This window comes from Erinaceus europaeus, chromosome 7 (assembly GCF_950295315.1).
Source record: "Erinaceus europaeus chromosome 7, mEriEur2.1, whole genome shotgun sequence".
Taxonomy (NCBI): domain Eukaryota; kingdom Metazoa; phylum Chordata; class Mammalia; order Eulipotyphla; family Erinaceidae; genus Erinaceus; species Erinaceus europaeus.
In genome coordinates this window covers 108,490,999-108,513,525 of record NC_080168.1, presented here as the reverse complement: position 1 = coordinate 108,513,525, position 22,527 = coordinate 108,490,999, and the positions used below count along the sequence as shown (strand labels likewise).

Sequence of the window (22,527 nt, the reverse complement as noted above, 5' to 3'; positions counted from 1 at the left end):
TTGGGAGTCATCCCACGTTTGGGAAAGGGCAAAATTTCACTACCCTGAAAGTCAAATGTAAGTACATTGTCTGCTTCTAGTCATGTAGGGTACTTATGTGTGATGATGGAGCATGAGGGCATATAAATGTGGGGGAGGGTGTTCTTATTTAATCGAAAAGTATCTCTTGACGTTGATGACACTGAAGTTTACATACATAGGTCTAAAGACACAAGGCAGTGTGTGCTCCTATATCCTAAATACATAAAAACAATATTTCTAACTCCTCCATTTCTGAATATATGTGATTGTGTGGAAAATGCATTTGTTATTATTTCTCTGAAGTATTTATACACAAATGGGATTGCACACAACACCCAGCTATTTATCACCTTACTCTCTGCATTGAGCAGTAGATCAGATAAATCTTTCCAGGTGAGTTCACAGAAATCTGTGCCTTTTCTCTTATTTTTATTTTATTTCTCCACCAAGGTTATTGCAAAGGTTCAGTGCCTACACAAAGTGTCCACCCCTCCCAAGGGTTGTTCTTGTTCTTGTTTTTGTTTTTGCTTTTTCCTTATCTTTAATAGAGGGTAAGAGATAGGGAGATATGGGAAGGGAAAGTGTTGGACTAGCTTCGTGAGCAGAGACAGATGACCCAGGACTCTTGGTTGAGCTGTACGCAGTATCTCTTTAATCATGCAGGACACAGCACAATCTAAACCAAGCTATGCTAAAACTAAAACTAATATACTTGCAAAGTAGGGTATAAACTGGATGTGATGTAGAGAGGGTGGAGTGAAAAGTGACTGGTGCAAATCAGGGTGTACTACAAGAGGGGGCAGAACAAAAAGACATCATGAACCAGTGGGGATTAAACCAATGCCATGCAGGCCTGCTGGTGCTTAGTTATGTAAATAGAATAGTGTTAAGCAGGGGGGATTAAACCAAATAAAACATAAGGGGTTTTCAGAAGCGGAATTAGAAGCATACCAACAATTCCCCCTCTCTTTTTAACTAGTGCCGATAGTATCAGGATTGTGGGGTGAACAGAAACCTATATCGTACAGGCATTTTCAAAAGAACTGGCATACGACATGGATTAACAAAATAGGAGAGTGACAAGAACCAGTGTGATGCCAAGGGTAGGCCTGAGGGGGCGTTTCCTGCCTCAAAGGGCGAGGCCTAGCAGGCAAAAGGGCATTTCTTGCCTCTGGGGTCATCTATTGCCTCTGGGGGCGCTTCATGCCTCTGTGGACATCTCTTGCCTCAAAGGGAATTTCCTGACTCTCTGGGCAGAACCTATTAAGGAGGGGAGCCTGTCTCTGAGAACAGAACCTGCAGGCGAGGGGACACCGCCTATAAAGTCCCAAGGCAGCTGGCTGAAGTTAGTCTTTGATAAACACAGCAGCATGTACCAGTAAGTCCATGAAAGTGTCAGTCCAAAGTAGATGACCACAGAAGAAAATGCCAAAGGGTGAAACGCTGCACGTCTGTCTTGATGGGGAATGTCAGCCACCGAATTCTACTATTCTGTAGAGAGTGAGCTTTGGAGTCTGTGAATCTGTTTCTTCAGGTCGTGCCAGGTCACATCATTGGTTCCCGGGGGTGTGTTGTAGTCATTCCATCTTGTGGGTGATGTCAGAGAACAGGGGTCCAAATGGATTTCCAGGAATTCCATTTGAGTAGATGCTTTTTCATGTGAAGACTTGACAGCAGGCATGCTTGTGCTTAGTTATGTAAATAGAATAGTGTTAAGCAGGGGGGATTAAACTAAATGAAACAGAAGAGGTTTTAGAAGTAGAATTAGAAGCATACCAACAGGAAAGAGAAAAAAAAAAGGAGAGACATGTGATGTGCAGCATTGCTCCACAACTTCCAAGGCTCCCTCCTTGCAGGTGGAGACCTGGGTTTTCACCATAGTACTGTGCGAGCTCTACCAGGTGAGCCATCACGGAGCCCTTTCCTATCACGTTATTGGCCTGTTTTACTCTAGAAGTTGCATGTGCCAACGCATTAAGTCATTTCCCTACTTATGGAAATTTAAATCATTTCTAACTGCTTACATTTACAAGAGATAATATGAGAAATCGCTTTGTGAAGATACTGAGACAGAATTATTATAAAATTTGTGTGGGGCAGGCTGGTGCTGCACATGGTAGAGAACATGTTACCATGCACAGAATAAACTCTAAATTCCTCATCCTAATCTGCAGGAGGGGAAACTTCACAAGTGGTGAGCAGTGATACAGATATTTCTCTCTATATTTTTTATTTAAAAATTTTTTAATTATGTGAACTTTTGAATAGCAACATAAGCTAGTCACCAAAAACCAAAAGTTAATGATCAAGAAGTTGATAACCTGAACAATCAGATCACTAGATGAAGATCTCATTCCAAACATCCAAGCAACTAAGACATACTTGGTTATCACAGTGAAGACGGATAAATAGCTGGTGTCCCAGGAACACAGGCGAACAGTCATAGGTTACAGCAAGTAAAATTTAGCATTTATTTCAGGGGTGCGAGAAGATGAGAACAAGTGACAATATCCAGAGGTTTCTACACATGTGAGGCTTCTTTCTGGGGCAAACAACAATTTTCTGAAAAAGAATATTGTGACTAAAGCTCTTTGACCCCTTTCTGGATTCTGCACTGGAAAGTGAGATGCGTCATGCAGGAGACTTAAAGGATTTAGGATTCCTTCCTCCTGAGTCTTCAAGTATAAGCTAAAACACTGAGACCCACAAAGTGATGGCAATACCTGGTGCATGAGAGGGGAAGGAGACTTAAGTTGGAAGTGCATGTGTTTGATGGACACATGTCACAGAGAGATGAGATAGTGTACCAATCTATCAACAACACATTGTTTGCATGTCTCTTCCCTGACCCAACTTTCTAGTAGTATTCCCAACTCTGAGACCATCTCACAGACAATACTTTTAGCCCACCTGAATGTTAGACTCAAGCTCGGGCAAAATTAGTAAAGTTATAGGCCGCCTTTGAATATATCTAAAATAGACCCCTCATTTTTTCCCAATTGGAAACCCCATAGCTCAAAAAACTGTGAATGTTTGGTCACTCAGTAAGGGATAGTAATGAAACACCCTTGTCAAAGTTAGCAAATATAATAAAAATATAGCTAATGTGCAGATAAAAATAGAAACAGCAGGAAGGTGTACATACAGTGCTGCACATGGGTAAGTGCTCAGAGATCCAGGTGCCCACCTCTGCTCCCAACATGCAGGTGGGTGCTTTATGAGTGGTGAAGCAGGTCTGGATGTGTCTTTATTTCTCCCCCTCTACCTTCTTCCCATTGCAATTTTCCTCTGTCCCGTCAAGTAAAATAGAAAAAAAGATGGAAAAAATGGCCCTCTCAGTGGATGATTAATAGTGTGAGTACTGAGACCCTGCAATAACCCTGGAGGCAATAGAAAAAAACAAAACAGCAAATTGGAAAAAAAAAAAAAAAAGGTGGATATTGATCTTAAAGTAATACAGGGATAATTCACTGAAAAGAAGCATGGAGAAAAATCCTTGTGTAAAGGGAGGATGGGTCAACATACTCTGCCACTCGAGGAAGACTGGTCCCAAAATGAGTGCAGCCATAAAGTACTTATTCAATTAGTATCTCCTTAGACCGAGATACCCTTCTCAGATACTTCTATTTCACTTCCCTCAATCACTCTAAGGCTACCCCTGTCAGATAAAGTAAGGACTGCAAAAGCTGGTAAGGGCAAGAGACCCTTTTTGGTCACTACCAGGCCAGTTCTTCAACTAGGACCCTAGAGAGGGAAGCCTGAGATTCCCACATAGATATGACAGGCTTAGACCACTAATAGATCATTCTCTCCACTATCGAGGGTCCTCTCCATCAGGAACAACATACTGGACTCTCTTGTGGGCTTCTACAGGACCTTGCCATCAATGTGATTCAACAATGGTAGGGACTGGACTTCCCCACTCTCCAAAGAGAGGCTGTGACAACATACTCTGCTACTTGAGGAAGACAGATCCTGCAATGAGTGCAGCCTAGAATGTCCCCAGTTATGACCACAGAATGCTAGCTCTGACCTACAGGGATACAGAGGTTACACAGGCTCCTGTGCTGAATATGGGCTCCAGATTGGAACAGTGGGGTTTTCAGCTAACCGTATTTACGTACTTTTCCCATACTTGGGAGCTAGTCTCTTTGCCTAATCCAGCTTTCTAGTCCTATTTCCAACTCTGACACCATCTCCCCAAACAATACCTTTAGCCCACCTGCATGTTAGCTGTCAGGCTCAGACAAAATTAGTAAAGTCATGGCCCACTTGGAATATATCTAAAATAGACTTCCTAGCTGTTTCCAAAATAGACACCCCAAATCTCATCTGCTATATTCTAAACTTTAGGTTCCTGGTTGTTGATTGATTTTTTCTGCTTTATATCTTAATTCTTTTCAGCCACCAAGTTGCAGATGCTACCATGACACCAACATGACTTCCCTGGGCAGATGACCTCAACAACATATTCTAGAACCCTACTCTCCAGAGCCCTGCCCCAATAGGGAAAGATAGAAAAAGGCTGAGAGTGTGAATTGACCTGCCAACACCCAGGTCCAGTGGACAAACATTACAGAAGTCAGACCTTCCCCCTTCTGCACCCAATAATGATCCTGGGTCTTTGCTCCCAGAGGGATAAGGAATAAGAAAGCTCCAATTGGAGGAGAGGGGATGTGGATCGCTGGTGTTGGAAGTTGTGTGTAACTGTACCACTCTTATCCAAGTGTGTGTGTGTGTGTGTGTGTGTGTGTGTGTGTGTGTGTGTGTGTGTAATAGAGGGCTGGAGGACAGAATAATGGCTTTGTAAAAGGCTCTCATGCCTGAGGCTCTCAGCTCCCAGATTCAATACCCAACACCATTATAAGCGAGAGCTGAGCAGTGCTCTGGTCTCTCTCCATAACTTTCTCCTTAAAATAAAATGAAGAAAATGTGTTTTAAAAAAAAAAAAGGAAAAAAAGAAATAAAATCCTTCTGTAATTTAAGACAAGAGTTCTTATGAAAAGTCACATTCTATCCAACAAAAAGACTCACTTAAGACTTCACAGGCTGGTGGCACAACTGTACAGCACACACATTAAATCAAGCTGGCAAAATAAAAGGCAGGTGAACCACTAAGTTGAGAAACCTCTCCTTCACATAAATGTTACGGAGAGCCTCTGCCATCATCTTCCCTAACTTCTTTCCTTTCTTCCTTCACAGGCAGCAAAGGTGAGCAATGAGAAACCAGACCTCCAGGACAGAGTTCATCCTACTGGGACTAACAGACAGACCAGAGATTCAACCCATAATCTTTGTACTTCTCTTCCTCACCTACATATTCAGCATCACTGGGAACCTCACCATCATCATCCTCACACTCCTGGACTCCCACCTACAGACTCCTATGTATTTCTTCCTCCGGAACTTCTCCTTCCTGGAAATCTCCTTCACATCCACTTTTACCCCAAGACTTCTGTTCAGCATCTCAACTGGAAACAAGAGCATCAGCTTTGCTGGCTGCCTCACTCAGTATTTCTTTGCCATATTTCTTGGGGCCACAGAGTTTTACCTTCTGGCCGCCATGTCCTATGACCGCTATGTGGCCATTTGTAAACCTCTGCACTACACCACCATAATGAGCAGCAGAGTCTGTGTCCAGCTGGTCCTCTGCTCTTGGCTAAGTGGTTTCCTAATCATTGTATCCCCCATCATCCTGACCAGTCAACTGGATTTCTGTGCCTCCAACATCCTGAATCACTACTACTGTGACTATGGCCCCCTCATAGAAATATCTTGCTCAGACACAACATTCCTGGAGCTTCTTGACTTTTTTTTAGCAGTTGTGACCTTGGTGGTCACTCTTGTGCTGGTGATTATCTCCTATGCAAACATCATCAGGACCATTCTGAACATCCCCTCTGCTCAACAGAGGAAAAAGGCCTTTTCCACCTGCTCTTCCCACATGATTGTCATCTCCCTCTCTTATGGCAGCTGTATCTTCATGTACATAAAGCCCTCAGTGAAAGAAGGAGTTGCTTTTAATAAGGGAGTAGCTATGCTCAATACATCTGTTGCCCCTTTACTGAATCCATTCATTTATACTCTGAGGAATAAGCAAGTAAAGCAGGCCTTCAAGGATGTGAGTAGGAAAATTGTGAAACTGTAAGGAATATTAATTAAAGGGAAATACTGGAGCTTAGTGCTGCTGCACCAGGTAGAGCTATGGGTTACAATGCTTAAGGGCTTAGGTTCAAGTCCTTGGTCCCCATTTGTAGGATAGAAGGTTTGCAAGTAGTGAAGTAATGCTGCTATACATAGTTCTCCCGCTTCATCTAGCACTTCCCTCTCAATTTATCTCTCTATTAAAATAAATTCAATAGTTTGAAAAGGAAAATCTAAATAATATTCAAGTAATTCCTCCCCAGGAATACCAAGGAGACCATTTTGAATGGCCTCCTTGGTAAACCAATATCTCTGTTAATCAGTTAATGACAACTATCAAAGTTACCTTTCCAAATTACTAATGAGGTGAAAATATTAAAAATACAATTCCAATATTTCCTTCTAGCAAAATAAGTTCTGAATCAGGTATTTTTTAATTCAAAAGCAATAAAATTCTAATTTAATTCAAAAATTCTTAATTGCTATTTTGAAATATAGTTTTAATTCTATTTGTGTTGAAAATAGTACTTAAATAAAAAAATTATATAGATTTTATTTTCTTAATTAACTTTTAATATGGAAAAATAGAATGCAGAGATAGCCCCCCCATAGGAAAAATAGGAGAGAAGTAGTGCTAGATAATGTTGTTAGTGTGAGTGCTAAAAAGGAACATCTGAATGAAGTTACTTCCTTTTTCAATAAACGCCATCTTTGCTCAGCTCTGAGACAATTTTCCTTACTTTTGCTCTGTCAAGGCTAAAACTGTCACTTCCTTACACATGCAAATTAAAAGCATTTCTAACTGCAGCACTGGAATTTCCCACACAAACTCCATTCCCAGTCATGAAACAGAAAGGAAAAAACTAACAGAACAGACACCCAAAAGAAAAAAATCAGAAGAACTAGAATCTTGAAGCCATAGAGACAATAGTCCAGCCTAGAAGCATGTGCTTAAGCACCAGAGAAATTTTTGAAGCTGAACCTGAAGAGACTCAACATGAAAGGACTGCCTAAGTTACCTTGGAAAATAGCATCCAAAACATCTGTGAATGGCTCTCTTAAAGGTCATCAAAATGGGCAGGCAAAGAACTATATCTGAGGAGGGTAAATTGGTAAAATATTCATGCTAAATGAACTCAGAAAATCAAAGCACAGATATTCTAAGTCTTATAGAAAGGATACTCAAAATTAACAAAGGGGCAGAATCATAGTAAAAATAAATAGGTAAAATTTATGGAAATCTACAAATTTAAAATGACCCCATTCAGGCATGAAAACAGAGTAACTAAATTGGAGGAAACGGTAAGCAATGTTGAACATAAATACAAACATATCAGTGATTATATTAAATAAAAAGGGTCCAAACACATCATTAAAATACAACTGACTGGGTAGATATTTCCTCAGTTACCTAATTGCTGGTCAGTCAAAAAATGCTAACCAAACTATGTCTTATATTCTGTGAGAGACATGGCATTTACCAGGGGATGGATCCTAGGACTTTGGTGGAGGGTGCAGGGACTTACACATACCACAGGTGAGTATGAAATTATATTTAATAACTGAAACCTTACATTCCTATAAAACACTTGTAAAATCACTAATGAAAATCAAAAGAAAAATGTTACCTAGTGTTGTCTACTAAAAACTCTCTTCAAATCCAGGGATTTAAGTAGGTTAAAAGCAAGGACTAGGGGCCCAGTGGTGGTGCACCTGGTTTAGCACACATGTTATAATGCACAAGGACTCAGTTTGAGTCCCCAGTCCCAAGTTCCCAGTGCCCACCTACAGGGGGAAAGCTTCATGAATGGTGAGGCAGTGCTGTAGGTGTCTCTCTGTCTCTCTGCCTCTCTATCCTACCCTTTCCTCTCAATTTCTGGCTGTCTCTATCCAATAAAGGAAGGAAGGAAGGAAGGAAGGAAGGAAGGAAGGAAGGAAGAAAGAAAGAAAGAAAGAAAGAAAGAAAGAAAGAAAGAAAGAAAGAAGGAAAGGGAGAGAATAATAATTTTTTTAAAAGCCAGGACTAGAAAGCCTGCGCCATCGAATCCCAGGAGGCATGGCTTATGGGACAGCCAAACGACCTCATCTCTACTGAACACAACAAGAAATCAAATTGGACACATAATCTACAGCTGAAAAAAAACTACAGCCTCAGGTGGGTGCAAATACGCAAACTTGGGGGGAAATAGGGGAGTGGGTTGGAAGGCACAGTCAAAACCAGAGCTCCCGGCAGGTAGTGCGGATGCATTGGATCGACCTTCTCATGGTGCATCCCGTGAGTACCCATTCATTGGGGAAACTGACGATCCTTCCTAGCCCACTGAATCCACATGGATCCCAGTCACTTTCAAAACCAGCAACAAGCAGCTCCGGACAGCTTTCAACCTGACGCTGTTGACTGGCTATGGAAGAAGGGCAAACGCTAGAAGAAGAAGTGCAGTACCAACTTGAGCCATCTTGGACAGTAGTACAGTTATCAGACCTCCCCAGAAGAAAAGAAATTGGAGTTTAATATCTCTCAATCTTTGGCTCAGGGTGTGTGTTTCTTTGTTTGTTTGCTTGTTTGTTTGCTTGTTTCCCTCAGTCTGAGTTTAAGGACACAAAACTCAGTCCACAAGATAACTCAAAACATCCCTCCCCCACCCACAGCCTCCAATTATACAAATAAGTGAAACCCAGAGATCAAAACAGCACCACCTGCTGGCCAACAATAACCAACACCATACTTGTGGAAACTGAGGCAAGCAGCTTAATATGCCACAACAAATAGAGGCAAGCAAATCAGACAAAATCCAAGAAATTCCAGACACGGAGAGTCTCTCAGAGACAGACTATAGAAAGCTTATGAGAGGGCCAGGTGGTGGCACACCTGGTTGAGCACACATGTTGCAATGCGCAAGGACCCAGGTTCGAGCCCCCAGTCCCCACCTGCAGGGGGAAAGCTTTGCAGGTAGTGAAGCAGGGTTACAAGTGTCTTTCTGTCTCTCTCCCTTTCTCCCCCTTCCTCTCAATTTCTGACTGTCTCTATCCAATAAGTAAATAAAGATAATTAAAATAAATTTTTAAAAAAGAAAGTTTATGAGAATTCTACAAGAACTTAAGCAAGAATTGAAAGAGCATTTTACTTTGGAATTAAGACACACAAAACAGGAACTCACAACAGGATGTGATAAGAAGCTACAAAGCTTAAAAGAAGAACTTCAAGCAGAATTCACTAGGCAGTAATAGGACTAAAATTTCACATCTATCCCAACACCAAGTCTGTGCCCCCCACCCCCCAGGTAACCACTATAGTTTTCCAATTTAAATACAGGCTGTATTGTGTCTGCTTGTTTAAGTATGTGTGTTCTCTAAATTCCACATATAAGTGAGACCATCCTGTAGTTTTCCTTTACCTCTTTGCTTATTTCACTAATCATAAAGTTCTCAAGTTCCATCCATTTTATCCCAAAGAATGTAAGGTCATCTTTTCATTGCTGAGTAGTACTCCATTGAGTATCTGTCCCATAATTTTTGTTTCCAATCATTTGTCAAGTGTATTTCAGTTGCTTCCAATGCTTTGCTATTGTGGATAATGTGGCTATGAACGTGGGGGTACATATATCCCTTTGAATTAGGGGTATTATCTCTTTTAGATTAATGCCTAAGAGTGGAGTTGTTGGGTTGTAAGGTATTTCCATCTGTATTTGCTTAAGGATTCTACATACTGTTCTCATAATGGTTGTACCATTTTGCATTCCCACCAGCAGTGTATTAGAGTTCCTTTCTCTATATCTTTTGGACTTCCTCCCCAATCTCCTATTAAAAGTTTAGTGCCAGACTTCTAGACAAATAAGGATCATTAGCAAATTCTGAATTTGGGTCCCAAGAGGTAAGCTCATTTCTTTCTTCAGCTGATTATCTCTACCCTCCTCTGAACAGAACATTTAAAATTTGTTTCAGTGTATAATAAAATCAGAAGGACCACATTTCAGTCGCAAGACAGAACAGGGGAAAAATTCAATGGGGTGAGGGCATGCTTCATATTGTCATAAATATGAATATGTTGAACTTAACATCTCAGAGCATTATTGAGTGGCCACAGTGGATTTATGTTAGCATAGAAACAATGGACGAATGACAGCTATGCTGATACATAGCAGGAAGCATAGGATTTTTTGCCTACTACATTTTCATAAGTTGAGTGAACAGATCAAAAGCAGTGGGATTGTAAACAAGTTCAACTGTACACTGCCTTCCTTCCTTATCTGAGCACTAAATTGGGAGTCACCCCACATTTGGGAAAGGGCAAAATTTCACTACCTTGAAAGTCAAATGTAAGTACATTGACTGCTTCTAGTCATGTAGGGTACTTATGTGTTATGATGGAGCATGAGGGCATATGAATGTGGGGGGAGGGTGTTCTTATTTAATTGAAAAGTATCTCTTGACATTGATGACACTGAAGTTTACATACACAGGGCTAAAGACACAGGTCAGTGTGTGCTCCTACATCCTAACTACATGAAAACAATATTTCTAACTCCTTCTTTTCTGAATATATGTGATTGTGTGGAAAATGCAGTTGTTATTATTTCTCTGAAGTATTTATACACAAATGGGATTACACACAACACCCAGCTGTTTATCACCTTACTCTCTGCATTGAGCAGTAGATCAGATGAATCTTTCCAGGTGAGTTCACAGAAATCTGTGCCTTTTCTCTTGTTTTTCTTTTATTTCTCCACCAAGGTTATTGCAAAGGTTCAGTGCCTACACAAAGTGTCCACCCTTCCCAGGAGTTATTCTTGTTCTTGTTTTTGTTTTTGCTTTTTCCTTATCTTTGACAGAGGGTAAGAGATAGGGAGATACAGGAAGGGAAAGAGAGCTTGTTCAGTGCATGGTACCATGTTCATTGCACGTGGTAGAGAACATGTCACCATGCACAGAATAAACTCTAAATTCCTTGTCCCAATTTGCAGGAGGGGAAACTTCACAAGTGGTGAGCAGTGATACAGATATTTCTCTATATATTTTTTAATTTAAAAGATTTTTAATTATGTGAACTTTTGAATAGCAACATAAGCTAGTTACCAAAAACCAAAAATTAATGATCAAGAAGTTGATAACCTGAACAGTCAGATCACTGGATGAAGATCTCATTTCAAACACCCAAGCAACTAAGACATACTTGGTTATCACAGTGAAGATGGATAGATAGCTGGTGTCCCGGGAACACAGGTGAACAGTCATGGGTTACAGCACATAAAGTTTAGCGTTTATTTCAGGGGTGCGAGAAGATCAGAACAAGATGAAGAAGATGTCCAGGGGTTTTCCGTACACGTGAGGCTTCTTTCTGGGACAAACAGCAATTTTCTGAAAAAGAATATTGTGACTAAAGCTCTTTGACCCCTTTCTGGATTCTGCACTGGAAAGTGAGATGCGTCATGCAGGAGATTTAAAGGATTTAGGATTCCTCCCTCATGAGTCTTCAGTGTGGGTTGAAAAATTAGCCCTTCTTCTCCCACTGAGACCTACAATGTGATGGCAATACCTGGTCCATGAGAGTAGAAGGGGACTTAAGTTGAAAATGTGTGTTTGACAGACACATGTCACAGAGAGATGAGAAATTGTACCCATCTGTCAACAACCCATCTGTACTGTAAATGTTTGGTCACTCAGTAAGGGATAGTAATGTAACAGCCCTGCCAAAGTTAGCAAATATAATAAAAATACAGCTAATGTGCAGAGCAAGCAATAGAAACCGCAAGGGGGTGGGAGATAGTGCACCTGCTTAAGTGCACATGTCACTTCTTCTTCTTATAGCGTTTGCCCTTCTTCCGTAGCCAGTCAACAGCGTCAGGTTGAGCCTGATGTCTGATTGTTGCTGGCTTTGAAAGTGACTGGGATCCATGTGGATTCAGTTGGCTAGGAAGGATCGTCAGTTTCCCCAATAAATGGGTACTCACGGGATGCACCACGAGAAGGTCGATCCAATACATGTCACTGTGTTCAGGGATCAGGTTCCAGCCTCCACTCCCAACCTGCAGGTGGTGTTCCACAATTAGTGAAGCAGGTCTGAAGGTGTCTTTCTTTTTCCTTCTCTACCTTGTCTCCCCTTTTAATTTCCCTCTGTCCTTTCAAATAAAATAGAGAAAATTGGGGGGAAAAAAGCTGCTCTCAGCAGCCAGTTGACAGTGCAGGCACAGAGCCCCAACGATAAATGTGGTGGCAATAAAGAAGAAAATAGAAACAGCAAATTGAAAACAAAGTGGATATTGATCTTAAAGGAATACAGGGAAGATGCATTGAAAAAGAAGCATAGAAAAAATCCTTCTGTGAAGGGAAGCTGGATCAGAATCCTCTGCCACTCGAGGAAGACTATTCCTGAAATGAGTGCAGCCATCAAGGACTTTATCAAATAGTATCTCCTCAGACCTAAATGCCCCCCCCCACCTACTTCCTATTTCATTTCCCTCAACCACTCTAAGGCTAACCTTGTCAAAAAAAAAAAAAGTAAGGACTATAAAAGCCGAATCAGGACGAGAGACTGACATACGCCCATGTCCAGCAGAAAAAGTAACAGAAGCCAGACCTCCGACCTTGTGCGTCCCATAATGATCCTGGGTCCATGTGTCCAGAGGAATAAAGAATAGGAAATCTCCCAATAGAAGGAATGTAATATGGAACTCTGGTGGTGGAAATTTTGTGGAACTGTGCCACTTTTATGCAAAAAAATAAGAAAAATTTAAAAAGACCTGGAGAGACAGCATTATGGTTATGTAAAAGACTCTCATACCTGAGGCTCTCAAATCCCTGGTTCAATCCCCAACACCATTATAAGCCAGAGATGAGCAGTGCTCTGGTCTCTTTCCATATCTTTCTCCTTTAAATAAAATGTTAAAAAAAAAAAAAGAAAGAGAAAATCCTTGTGTAATTCAAGACGAGACTTCTTATGAAAAGTCACAGTCTATCCAACAAAAAAAACTCACTTAAGTCAAACTAACAAGAAGAAGGGTGGTGGCACATTCTGAGAGGACACATAATAAGTCGAACTGGCAAAATAAAAGAAGGGTGAAGCATTAGGTTGGGAAACCTCATCCTCACATAAATGTTGCTGAGATCCTCTACCATCATCTTTCCTAACTTCTTTCCTTTCTCTTTTTTTTATTTATAAAAAGGAAACACTGACAAAACCATAGGATAAGAGGGGTACAACTCCACATAATTCCCACCACCAGAACTCCGTATCCCATCCCCTCCCTTGATAGCTTTCCTATTATTTATCCCTCTGGGAGCATGGACCCAAGGTCCTTGTAGGTTGCAGAAGGTGGAAGGTCTGGCCTCTAATTGCTTCCCCACTGAACATGGGCATTGACAGTTTGATCCATACTCCCAGCCTGCCTCTCTCTTTCCCTAGTGGGGCAAGGTTCTGGGGAATCAGAGCTCCAGGACACATTGGTGGGGTTGTCTGTCCAGGGAAGTCTTGTCAGCATCATTCTAGCATCTGGAACCTGGTGGCTTAAAAGAGAGTTGACATACAAAGCCAAACAAATTGTTGAACAATCATCAACCAGAGACATCAGGTGTGGAATGTCAATGCTTCAGCCTCATTACTGGGTGAGACCTTTCCTTTCATAGTATTCTCTAATTCCAGGAAGTTCACTTCCTAACAAAGGCCCAAAACATAGATGTAGACCAGGTCTCAAGAGACAGAGCATATGTTCACATGTATCCATAAATTAGGGATATATATATATATATATATATATATATATACCTTAAGCAAAAGTAAACAATAGCCTGCAGTGTGTCAGTACAAAGTCCCTATTGATATAGTCTCTAATTAGACCTAGATACTCTCCTCACCTACTTTCTATTACAGTTATCTCACTTACTCCAAAGCTAACCTTAGCAAAGCAAGGGCTGCAAAAGCTGAATAAGGGCAAGAGACTGGCATACTTTAATGACTCTTTAATCACTATCAGGCCATCCCATCAGCTGGGACCCTATTTGGGGAGTCCTGAGATTTCCAAACAGATATGATGGGTCTAGATCTCAAATAAATCTCTCTGTCCATTGTTACCGGTCATCTCTATCAGGAACAAAAAAATAGACCCCTATGTGGGCCCCACATAGGACCTTGCCCTCAACTTGGATCAACAACAGTAGAGAATGTTCCATCCTCTGAAGGGAAGATGGACAACATACTCTGCTACACCTGAGAAAGATGGGTTGATACTGAGGCAGCCTGGAATGTCCCTACTCATGACCACAGAATGTGAACTCAGATCTACAGGGATGCAGAGATCACTTAGGCTCCTTAGCTGAATATGGGCCCCAGAGCAAATCAAATCAATGGGGTTTACAGTCAACAATATTTATACCCCTTTCCCTTATTAGGGAGCTACTCTCTTCCCTGATCCAGCTTTTATGGTCCTTTTTCCAGCCATGACATCATCTCCTAGACAATAACTTGGATCCACCTGCATATCAGATTTCAGGCTCAGGGGGAAAAAAATAGTATAGCCACAGGCCCTTTGGAATATAACTAAAATATACCTACTAGCTATCTACAAAATGAAGGAACCCCCAACTCTTCATCTGAACTATTCCAGCCTTTAGGTTCATAATTGTTCAACTTCTTTCCTTTCTTCCTTCACAGGCAGCAAAGGTGAGCAATGAGAAACCAGACCTCCAGGACAGAGTTCATCCTACTGGGACTAACAGACAGACCAGAGATTCAACCCATAATCTTTGTATTTCTCTTCCTCACCTACATATTCAGCATCACTGGGAACCTCACCATCATCATCCTCACACTCCTGGACTCCCACCTACATACTCCCATGTATTTCTTCCTCTGGAACTTCTCCTTCCTGGAAATCTCCTTCACATCCACTTTTACCCCAAGACTTCTGTTCAGTATCTCAACTGGAAACAAGAGCATCAGCTTTGCTGGCTGCCTCACTCAGTATTTCTTTACCATATTTCTTGGGGCCACAGAGTTTTACCTTCTGGCAGCCATGTCCTATGACCGCTATGTGGCCATTTGTAAACCTCTGCACTACACCACCATCATGAGCAGCAGAGTCTGTGTCCAGCTGGTCCTCTGCTCTTGGCTAAGTGGTTTCCTAATCATTGTATCCCCCATCATCCTGACCAGTCAACTGGATTTCTGTGCCTCCAACATCCTGAATCATTACTACTGTAACTATGGTCCCCTCATAGAAATATCTTGCTCAGACACAACATTCCTGGAGCTTCTTGACTTTTTTTTAGCAGTTGTGACCTTGGTGGTCACCCTTGTGCTGGTGATTATCTCCTATGCAAACATCATCAGGACCATTCTGAACATCCCCTCTGCTCAGCAGAGGAAAAAGGCCTTTTCCACCTGCTCCTCCCACATGATAGTCATCTCCCTCACTTATGGCAGCTGTATCTTCATGTACATAAAGCCCTCAGCAAAAGAAGGAGTCGCTTTTAATAAGGGAGTAGCTGTGCTCAATACCTTAGTTGCCCCTTTACTGAATCCATTCATTTATACTCTGAGGAATAAGCAAGTAAAGCAGGCCTTCAAGGATGTGACTAGGAAGATTGTGAATCTATAATAAACAGAAAGACCTCAAACTTAAAGGAAAACCTGAAGAATATTCATGAAATTCTTTCCCACAGAAAAATCAGACAGTTTGTCTACTAGTCTCCTTGTAACTGCAACATCTCTGATTAATTTTCAATGAAGTAGTGCTAAGTTATATATCAAACTTGCCAATGAGAGAGAAATTGTCAAAATAAACATTCAATCTCTTTCTGATATATTCATTTTGAGCAAACATTGTTGAATATTCTTAAAATGGAATACAATGCTACGTTCAGCAACTTCTTTTAATAAGTGTCATTTTTACTAACAATATAGTATAGTTTTTAAATAAAATTAGTGCATATATTTATATTCTCAGTTCTCTAATTTCTTGTTGTTTTCGCCGGGCTATGTTGTTTTCACCGGGCTGGCTTTACGGGCGGGTAACAGACGGCCAGGGACTCATGGTTGAGCTGTAGGCAGTATCTCTTTATTCATGCAGGACGCAGCACAATCTAAGCCTAGCTAAGCTAAACTAAAAGGTACCGTAAAACTCACAATGCTGTCTTCATGTATACTTGCCAATTAGGGTGGAAACAGGATGTGACATAGAGAGGGTGGAGAGAAAAGTGACTGGTGAAAATCAGAGTGTGACAAGGAGAGGATCAGGGTGTGACAAGGAGAGGGGGTGGAGCAGGTGAGAATTCTATCACTGAACCACTAATGCCCTGGAGGGAGGGTGGTGCTTGTTAACAGCAGTTATGTTTCAAAACCGCTATAATCTTCGCACGAAGCCAAACTTTGGGCATAGACTCAGATTCCAAGATGTGGGACAGGAATGAAGCGAGCCACTTCTTTGCCGCGGGACCCAGGTTAAGAATGAGTTCTGGGGTGATGTTCTCATAGCCAGCAGCTGTTCCCAGTTTAACCCTCTTCAAAGCGTCTTCCAGTTCAGACAGTGTAAAGGGAGAGAGTTTTGGAGATGGACAAGATAACCGGAAGTGGGATGACCACTCATGGGAAATTTCTCTTTTCTAGACTGGGTCGATCTTAGCACATCCAACTTGAGTTAGGTGACTGGCCACTGAGTTTGGAGATACGGGAGGATGGGAGATGGGAGGGGGTTGGCTACCGGCACCCAGTCTGTGAAGAAGCTTCCAGGCCTTCCTACTTGAGTGGGTGAAGTTCAGACTTTCCATGAGTTGTTGCCAGTGGGCTTGGCGTGCTGCATCCAGGGAGGCAATGAGATGGTCAGCCACATCTGGGTCGCCCGACTCATCATACTGCTTTAGTAGTTGCTCACGTTCAGCATCAAGACAAGGCATATAGTTAGCACGTCTCCCACAAGGAATGGCTTGGGAAGCTGCTTTGAAGATGGCTTGGCGGAAGCGCCTGTAGGAATCTTCAGAGGGGATAGAGTTAATTGGAATTGCAGGAATAGATTTGTTGGTAAGATCACTGAACAGATGCCAGTTTGCTTTCTGAAAGTTCCATCTTAGTTTCTCTGAGCACAGAATCAGTGGGAGCTGGAGACCAATGTGGATGATAGCTGGGCGGTGATGACTGTGCAGGAAGATCTTGAGAACTTGTCTCATAGTGGGAAAGGCTTGGCCGTTGACTGTGCTAATCCAGCACAGGTCGAGTGACAAGTCTTTATTCCATCTAGCACTGTGAAAAGAGCCTGGCTGTTTGGGATCATATAATAGGGAGAGGTCATTCGATGAAGCCCAGTCGGCTAAGATAGAGCCGTCAGCACGAGTGGAGGAATATCCCCAGTCTTGGTGATGACTATTAAAGTCTCCAACGTAAACGGCTGGGTGATTCAGGCTAGGCAGGACCTCATTATACCATGAGGCACCGGGAGGCTTATATACGTTGACGAGCTGAATAGTTGCAATAGTAATGGAGTCATAGAAGGTCGAAGAGGCCGTATGGTAAACGTCCACAAGACACAATTTGGCGTAGATGGCTCGGCCATGTTTAGGATGGAGATTATAGCATATTAAATTGAATCCACTGATGGTGAATCGAGCAGCTTCATCAACTGCTATATGTGTTTCTTGTAGGCAGATAACATCTGCCTGATGCTGTATCGCCAATTGACCAATAAGAACGCGTTTGGCAAAGGACAGCCCCTCAACATTAAGTTGGAGGACTCAAAGAGCAGGACCAACAGCTTGAAAGCTGTCAGGAGCTGCTTGTTGCTGGCTTTGAAAGTGACTGGGATCCATGTGGATTCAGTCGGCTAGGAAGGATCGTCAGTTTCCCCAATGAATGGGTACTCACGAGATGCACCACTGGAAGGTCGATCCAATGCATCCCACTTCCGGTTATCTTGTCCATCTCCAAAACTCTCTCCCTTTACACTGTCTGAACTGGAAGACGCTTTGAAGAGGGTTAAACTGGGAACAGCTGCTGGCTATGAGAACATCACCCCAGAACTCATTCTTAACCTGGGTCCTGCGGCAAAGAAGTGGCTCGCTTCATTCCTGTCCCACATCTTGGAATCTGAGTCTATGCCCAAAGTTTGGCATCGTGTGAAGATTATAGCGGTTTTGAAACCAAAGAAAGACCCAACACTGGCCGCCAGCTATAGACCAATTTCTCTCCTCTCCGTGTGTTACAAACTCCTTGAGAGGCTGCTTCTGTCACGTATTTCTCCTCTTACAGAGAAATTCCTATCACCCGCCCAAGCTGGTTTCCGCCCAGGAAAATCTACCTGCGAACAAGCCCTGGCCCTCTCAACTTACATTGAAAATGGATTCCAGAAGAATTTAAAGATGGGTGCTGTCTTTGTTGATCTCACAGCAGCCTATGACACGGTCTGGCACCGTGGTCTCCTAGTCAAGATCTCAAGATGCCTGCCTCCATGGGTGGCCAACACTATATCGTTTCTTCTCCAAAACAGAAGATTCCGGGTGCATCTGGGTGACAAGTCTAGCAGATGGAGACTTGTCTCAAGTGGCCTCCCCCAGGGCTCTGTTCTGGCTCCTACGCTATTTAATATTTACATCAATGACCTCCCAGAAACTTCTTCAAGGAAGTTCATCTACGCCGATGACATCTGCTGTGCAACTCAGGCATCCAAGTTCGACATCCTCGAGGAAACACTCACGAAAGACATGTCTCTGATATCTGATTACTGTAAAAAATGGCGACTAATCCCTAGCACTGCAAAAACGGTATCATCTGTTTTCCATCTATACCATGCCTCGGTCTCGCGTGAGCTTAATGTGCAGCTTGGCAACAGGAGAATCCGGCATGAAGCCCAGCCAGTCTATCTTGGCATTACTCTTGATCGCACTCTGTCATTTCACGAACATCTCATAAAAACTGCAGCAAAGGTGGGCAAGAGGAATAACATTGCAAGACTGGCCAGCTCCTCATGGGGCGCGAGCGCTTCCACACTACGATCATCATCTCTGGCATTATGCTATTCCACTGCAGAATACTGTGCCCCAGTATGGTTCCATAGTCCCCATGTCCACTTGGTCGATTCCAAATTATATTCCTCCATGAGGATAATTTCTGGAACCATCCATTCCACCCCGGTTCCATGGCTGCCAGTTCTTAGCAACATCACCCAGCCAGATATTCGTCGGGATGCGGCATCATCTAAGTTCATTTCCCACGTCTATGTTCGACCGGACCTGCCAATATACACAGATATCTTTGCCCACCCTGTCCAACGCTTGACATCTTGTCACCCAATCTGGTCCCCTATGCCTACGCTGAACTTCTCTGTTCCAGTCTCTTGGAAACAGAGCTGGCAGTCAGCTGAGGTCAAGAACAAACACCTCATCACAGACCCCTGCAAGTGTCAACCCGGCTTTGACCTAGCACGTTATGACTGGGCCCTCCTCAATCGCTATCAAACAGGCCATGGCCGGTGTGCCGCCATGTTCCATCGCTGGGGAGCCAGAGATGACCCGAACTGCCCCTGCGGCTCCAGACAGACTATGACCCACATAGTCAACGACTGCCACCTCTCCAGATTCAAAGGAGGTCTTGAAACTTTACATCAGGCTCAACCTGATGCTGTTGACTGGCTACGGAAGAAGGGCAAACGCTAGAAGAAGAAGAAGTGGTTATGTAAATAGAATGAAGTGGTTATGTAAATAGAATAGTGTTAAGCAGGGGGGATTTAAACCAAATGAAACAGAAGGGGTCTCATGCATACCAACAATTTCTCATATGATAAAAATTACAAACTCCGCCGCCTCCTGCGTCTCCGGCTCAGTCCTCGGCCCGCTCAGGCGTGGTCGCCATCTAAGCCCCGCATCAGCGGCCCTGCCAGTCCGGGGGGGGTCTCCGCACTGGCGGCGGAGACTGTGGCGACTACTGAGGCGACTCGGCCAAAGGCTCCCCCTTAAGATAAACTTTTTACCAAAAAAAAGCAGCTAGATGATTGACATTAGTCTGAGTACAAAAAAAGAATACCTGAATCAATTTGCTAGAAATGCCACAGCGATAACAATCCTGTACTTACTAGTAAAACACAGTTTTATAAATGGAATCTTGAAGTTATCAAAGTTATCTTGAAGTTATCAAAGTCTATAAGAAAGTTCCCCAGTTCATCAGAAATGCTAGATATTTTCCAGAAGTTATAAATTACAGCTTACAATAAGACCACCCATCTTTTCTCAGTCTTGAGGCAATTTCCTCTTTATTTCTACCTAACTTTCTTTCTATTTTTCTTTCTTTCTTGAGCCAAAGTTGGCTTACTGGAAGACTGTTAGTAAGACTGTTAGTAATTCACCTGCACCTCTCATCAGATCATGAACTACCACACCGCATACCCACCACCAATGTTCCAACTGTCCTCTCCCACTGCCCATTTCACTCTCTCCCCCTTCCCACTTTGCTGATATCATTCTATGCCTGGATCTCAGTGTTTTCATTGATTGCTTTTGTTTCTTTATTTAGTCATATTTCTTTCTCTTTCATGAGGAAATAGTTTTATAAGACTGCTGTCTCAAGGCTACAACTCACATTACTCCAAAATATGTGCTAGTATACTTCTCACTCCAGCCAAATGCCACACTCTATCCACTCTAGTCCACGGTGGTCCTCCTCAATGTAAGTCCCCTCACCTCCTCTCCTTTAGTAACCCCAGGTAAGCAGGTGTAGTCTAAACGAAGTTCCCAAATAACTCGGCTATTTACTTAAACTCTAAGGCAGCAAAGAACCTTCCTCGTTCTCTATAAAACCTGGATTTCTCCCAGTCCTGGAACCTCTGGTGATTTGCTCATTTTCCTCCATTCTTTTCTTGACTCACACTATTCAGTACTGCATCTGTAGTCTCAATCAAATCACCGCAGCCAGTGAAAGCTCAACATGTCTCACTTCAGATTGTGTCCAGAGACACCAGCTCTGGGATGTCAAGCCTCCAACTTCAATACTCTGGTGAGACCTTTCCTAGCTCATAAGACTCCTTAGTTCCATTTCAGATGGAACACCTGCTAACAAAGCTACAGAACCTAAGTACAGACCAGGGCCCATGAGATAGGGCACATGTGCACATGTATTCACTCATAAGTTAGGGAAAATATATACCGTGAAGTCAAAGGGTTCAATAATCTGCAGTGACTCAATTAGCCCAACAAGCAAGTAGAAAGGCCTTTAAAAAAGACACCATAAAGTACTTAATCAAATACTTTGTTTTTCTAAATATTTATTTATTCCCCTTTTTTGTTTTCCTTGTTTTTTATTGTTGTAGTTATTGATGTTGTTGTTTTTGGATAGGACAGAGAGAAATGGAGAGAGAAGGGGAAGACAGAGAGGAGGAGAGAAAGATAGACACCTGCAGACCTGCTTCACCACCTGTGAAGTGACTCCCCTGCAGGTGGGGACCCGGGGGCTCGAACTGGGATCCTTACACCAATCCTTGCGCTTCGCGCCATGTGAGTTTAACCTGCTGCGTTACCACCCTACTCTCTCTTTTTTTTTTTTCAACCAGAGCACTGATCAGCCCTGGCTTACTGTAGTATGGGGGATTGAACCTCGGACTTTAGAACCTCAGGCATGAGAGTCTTTTTGCATAACCATTATTCTGTCTACCTCTGCCCCTTAATGAAATATTTTCTACTTAGACATAGATACCCACCTCAGCTACTTCCTATTTCACTTTCCTCAATTACTCTAAGTCTAACCCTGTCAGATAAAGTAAAAGCTATAAAAGCTGGATTAAAGCAAAAGACCAGTAAACTTTAAAGATGGCCCCTTTTGGTGACAACTAGGCCACCCCATCATCTGAGGCCCTAGTCAGAAAATCATGGGATTCCCACAGAGAGATGATGAGCCTAGACCTTTAACAGATTCCTCTCTCCACCATCGCTGGTCATATCCAACAGCACCAACATCATAAACCCTCTTGTGGGCCTCTACATGATCTTGCCCTCAATGTAGAGTAACAGTGGTAGCAACTGCCTCACTCTCTGGAATGAGACTGGGTCAACATACTCTGCTGCTGGAGGTAGACTGATCCTGAAATGAGTGAAGCCTAAGATGTTCCTGCTATGCCCATGCAATGCAAGTTCAGACCAACAGGAATGCAGAGATTACACAGGTTCCTGTGCTAAATATGAATAGACATCAACCCTAGGTAAGATTGATGGGGTTTACAGTTAACAGTATTTATATACTTTCCCTATTTGGGAGTTGCTCTTTGCTGTGACCCAACTTTTCTCAACTCTGACACCATCTTCACAGACTATAGTTTTAGCCCACCTGCATGTTAGCTGTTGGGCTCAGGCAAAAATTAGTAAAGGCATGCACCCTTACGAATATACCTAAAATAGACT

The 22,527-nt window shown here is 42.6% G+C and overlaps 2 protein-coding genes across 2 annotated transcripts; both read left to right on the top strand.

The window, feature by feature from the left end:
* Positions 1-5,239: 5,239 nt before the first annotated feature.
* Positions 5,240-6,169, top strand: LOC132539309 (olfactory receptor 6C4-like). The gene has a single exon (XM_060193463.1). The coding sequence runs from the start codon at positions 5,240-5,242 to the stop codon at positions 6,167-6,169; it is 930 nt and encodes a 309-aa protein (XP_060049446.1).
* Positions 6,170-14,825: 8,656 nt separating this feature from the next.
* On the top strand, positions 14,826-15,755 carry LOC103109076 (olfactory receptor 6C4-like). The gene has a single exon (XM_007518083.1). It carries the CDS (start codon positions 14,826-14,828, stop codon positions 15,753-15,755), a length of 930 nt encoding a protein of 309 aa, XP_007518145.1.
* Positions 15,756-22,527: the final 6,772 nt, after the last annotated feature.